At 41.9% G+C, this 4,068-nt stretch overlaps 1 protein-coding gene across 1 annotated transcript; it reads left to right on the top strand.

Annotated features, from left to right (window-relative positions):
* Positions 1 to 749: 749 nt before the first annotated feature.
* Positions 750 to 1,801, top strand: LOC103204872 (olfactory receptor 5V1-like). Its single transcript, XM_007950102.2, is given in 2 exon segments — positions 750 to 825; positions 828 to 1,801. Coding segments are annotated over 2 exon segments (1,050 nt in total).
* Positions 1,802 to 4,068: the final 2,267 nt, after the last annotated feature.

The raw sequence follows: 4,068 nt of genomic DNA, 5'->3' as shown, positions 1-4,068 counted from the left end.
TGAGTTGAACATTTATCTGAGGTAGATACACTCCTTGGAGAGAACAATCATGGGAGAAAGAAGGGCTGTTTATGCACAGGAAGACAGCTCAGGGGGCAGGGTTGAATGGAGGGATGGACTCAGGGAAGAGGACTGTTGGGAGGAAGTGGAAGGGGAGCTGTTGTATTGTGGTGAATTGTGGTGAATGTCATGAGACAAAGTATATGTGAACTACTGTATGGAAAGTGAATTTGCTCTGTAAATTTTCATCCAAATCACAATTAAAAAAAACAAAAAAACACTGTACCTAAGATAGAGAGTTCCTTTGATGTATCAAATATACTTGACACAGCTGAAGAAAGAATTGGTAAACTTGGATATCCAAACAAAGCCAAACCCACTTCCATCAAGTTGATTCTGACTCACAGCAACCAAACAGGACAGAGTAAAACTGTCCCATAAGGTTTCCAGAGTTGTAAATCTTTACAGAAGCAGATCGCTTCATCTTTCTTCTGTGGAGTGGCTTGTGGTTTTGAATTGCTGACCTTTTGATTAGCAGCCCAATGCTTTAACCACTGTGCCACCAGAGCTCCTCAAACTTGGAGATAGATCAATAGAAATCATCCAATGAAAAGAAAAGCACCAGCACCGATGGAAGTCTACACAGGGGGTCTCTGGGCCTGAACTGAGTGAGAGGTGGTGATGGTCTCTCAGAAGACACCTCTCCCCACCTACCTCTACTGCCTAGACCACCCCATGTCCAACATTATATGATATTGCTTTGCAAGTTTAAAAACTCAGTTTTAATATTCACTGTACAGTCTCATTACGGTTTCCTTTTTTTTCTCTCCTCTTTGTAGCTGTGAAATTGCATCAAACGAATAATCAAACAGATGTGACTGAATTCATCTTCTTGGGATTTTCCAACCACCCCAATCTACAGGGGTTATTCTTCCTGGTCTTCCTGGTCATTTATCTGACAACTCTCCTGGGGAACACACTCATACTAACTGCTACAATGTTCAGTCCTCCCCTCCAAACTCCAATGTATTATTTCCTCAGCAACCTCAGCTTCTTGGACATCTGCTACACATCCACTTCCATCCCGGTTATGCTGGTGAACTTCTTCCGGGAGAAGAAGACCATCTCGTACGAGGGCTGCCTTTCCCAGATCTTTTTCCTCATGACCTGTGCTAGTACTGAATGTGTCTTACTAGCTGCTATGGCTTATGATCGCTATGTAGCCATCTGCCACCCTCTTCAATACCCAGTCCTCATGAGTGGGAGGGTCTGTGTGTGTTTGGTGGCTGGATGTTGGTTGTGTGGGCTGGTGAATTCCCTGACACAAACAGTGCTGGCAGCCACACTCACTCTGTGTGGATCCAACCAAATCAGCCACTTCCTCTGTGACATTCCACTGCTCCTAAAGCTCTCCTGCTCTGACACTTCTGTCAATGAGTCTGTGCTCTACATGGCCAGTGCCACCATCGGCCTGATCCCCTGTCTGTTTACTGCAGTGTCCTACATTCTTATCATCTCTACCATCCTGCAGATTCCCTCTGCTCAGGGCAGTAGCAAGGCCTTCTCTACCTGTGCATCCCACCTCACTGTGGTGGTGGTCTTTTATGGAACAGCCAACTTCAACTACGACAGACCTGATGTAGGAAACAACCTGGACATGGACATCCTGGTCTCTGTGCTCTTCTGTGTTATGACCCCTATGTTGAACCCCATCATCTACAGCCTGAGAAACAAGGAGGTCAAGGGGGCCTTGAAGAAACTAGTTGGAGGGTGTGCACTCTCTGGCAATATTAGTGTCTAGATCAGTGGTTCTTCAAGCTGGGATATGTAATCCCTTGAAAAGCATAGTCTTATGAAGCTAATTTTCAGGTCCTCAGTTCCTATGAACCAGTTCCAAAATTTGATCTTTCTAAGAGCTCTTTTCTCCTTCTTCTTTCACAAATACTCTTTTCTTACTTTACAAAAGTAAAGTTGTGTGAGACATGTTCTGTTGGGTCTCAGTACATCTCTATCCTTCTAGGTTCTGCGTGACAGTGGTGAAAATCTGAAATCTTGCCAGCAGCATATGATTTTGTTGTGGTTCTTGTTATGTTCCATCCTTGTTGGTTCCGACTCATAGGCACCTGTGTACAACAAAATAAAACATAGTCTGGTCCTGTGCCATCCTCATCATCATTGCTATGTTTGACCCATTGTTGCAAACAATCCATTTTTTGAGAGTCTTCATCTTTTTCAGTTACCCTCTGTTTTACCAAGAATGATGTCCTTCTTCAGTGATTGGTCCCTCCTGATAGTATTTCCAAAGTATGTGAGACTATGACACCATCTTTGCTTCTAAGGAGCATTCTGGCTATGCTTCTTCAAAGACAGATTTGTTCCTTTTGGCAGTCCATGATACACTCAATAATCTTCAGCAACACTGTAATTAAAAGGCACCAATTCTTCTTCAGTCTTTCTTATTTAGTGTCCAGCTTTTGCATACATTTGAATGAATTGAAGATACCATGGCTTGGATCAAATGCTCCTTAGTCCTTAAAGTGATATTTTTGCTTTTTAATACTCTAAAGCAGTCTTTTGCAACATATTTGCCCAAGGGAACGCATCATTTGATTTCCTGACTGCGCCTTCCATGGGTGTTGACTATGGATCCAAGTGAAATTAAATCCTTGACAACTTCAATATTTTCTCCATTAACCATGATGTTACTTATTGGTCCAGATATGAGGATTTTTATTTTCTTTATGTTGAGGTGTAACCTATAGTGAAGATAATAGTCTTTGATCTTTGTCACTATGTGCTTAAAATTCTCTTCATTTTCAGCAACCAAGGTTGTATCGTCTGCATATCACAGGTTGTTAATGAGTCTTCCTCAAATCCTGATACCACATTCTTTTTCATACAGTCCAGCTTCTTAGATTATTTACTCGGCATACAGATTGAATAAGTATGGTGAAAGGATACAACTCTGATTTAAAATCTGATGCACATCTTCGCGATTTTAAGCAGTATCCCACTGTTCTGTGTGGTACTTAAGATTGTATGCCAACTGGGCTGGCTGTGATTTTGAGTGGCTTGGCAGCTAGATGTAGTTATTCCCCATGATGAGATTATAATCACCTCTGTGGTGGAATCTGCTGTAAGTAGCTAAGTAGTTGAAGGGGAGTTACCTGCAGGATGTGGCCTGCTTCCAGTATATATGGAGAAGCTTTGGGAAAGACTTTTTGGCACATTTGCATCCTGCATTTGGCTGAGTCTTCATCTCCAGTTCCTGGCTCTTAACCAGTGGCCTGCCATGTTGCCTGCTGATCTTGGGATTGTGCCATTTTGTCTCCCAACTTTGCATTCGTCAGCCTTGGTAGCCAGTAGCTGCATCAGTTAGGAAATGTCTCCAGCTCCAGTGGGCCTAGAAAAAGAGACAGAGCTGAAACCCAATGTGAAAGGGCTAGCCCCTAGAGCCAGCACTGTGAATTCAGACTTTTAGCCTCCTAAACTATAAAATAATAAATTCCTTTTTGTTAAAGCCTTCCCCTTGTGGTATTTCTGTTATAGCAGCACTAGAAAACCAAGACAATCTGTTTGAATAACTACCTCTTGGTCTATGTCCAGATTCCTCATGAGCACAATTAAGTGTTCTGGAATTCCCATTCTTCACAATGTTGTCCATCATTTGTCATAATCCACACAGTTGAATGCTTTGCATAGTCAATAAAACACAGATAAACATCTTTCCGGTGTTCTCTGCTTTCGGCCAAGATCCATCTGGCATCAGCAGTGATATACCTTGTTCCATGTCCTCTTCTGAATCCAGTTTGAATTTCTGACACTTCCCTATTGATATACTGCTCCAATTATTTTAAAATTATCTTCATCAAAATTTTACTTGCATGTGATATGTATGATATTGTTCAATAATTTCTGCATTCTGTTGGGTCACTCTTGTTTTGAATTAGTGCAAATAAGGATCTCTTCCAGTTGATTGGTCAGGTAGCTTCCTTCCAACTTTCTTGGCATAAACTAGTGAGCACATCCAGCATTGCATCCATTTGTTGAAATATGTGAAAAGGTAGT

Source organism: Orycteropus afer, unplaced genomic scaffold (genome assembly GCF_000298275.1).
Source record: "Orycteropus afer afer isolate SDZICR_OR568_19922 unplaced genomic scaffold, OryAfe1.0 scaffold00010, whole genome shotgun sequence".
Lineage (NCBI taxonomy): Eukaryota > Metazoa > Chordata > Mammalia > Tubulidentata > Orycteropodidae > Orycteropus > Orycteropus afer.
The sequence above is the reverse complement of the archived record's forward strand: the minus strand, read 5'-3'. Positions and strand labels throughout refer to the sequence as shown.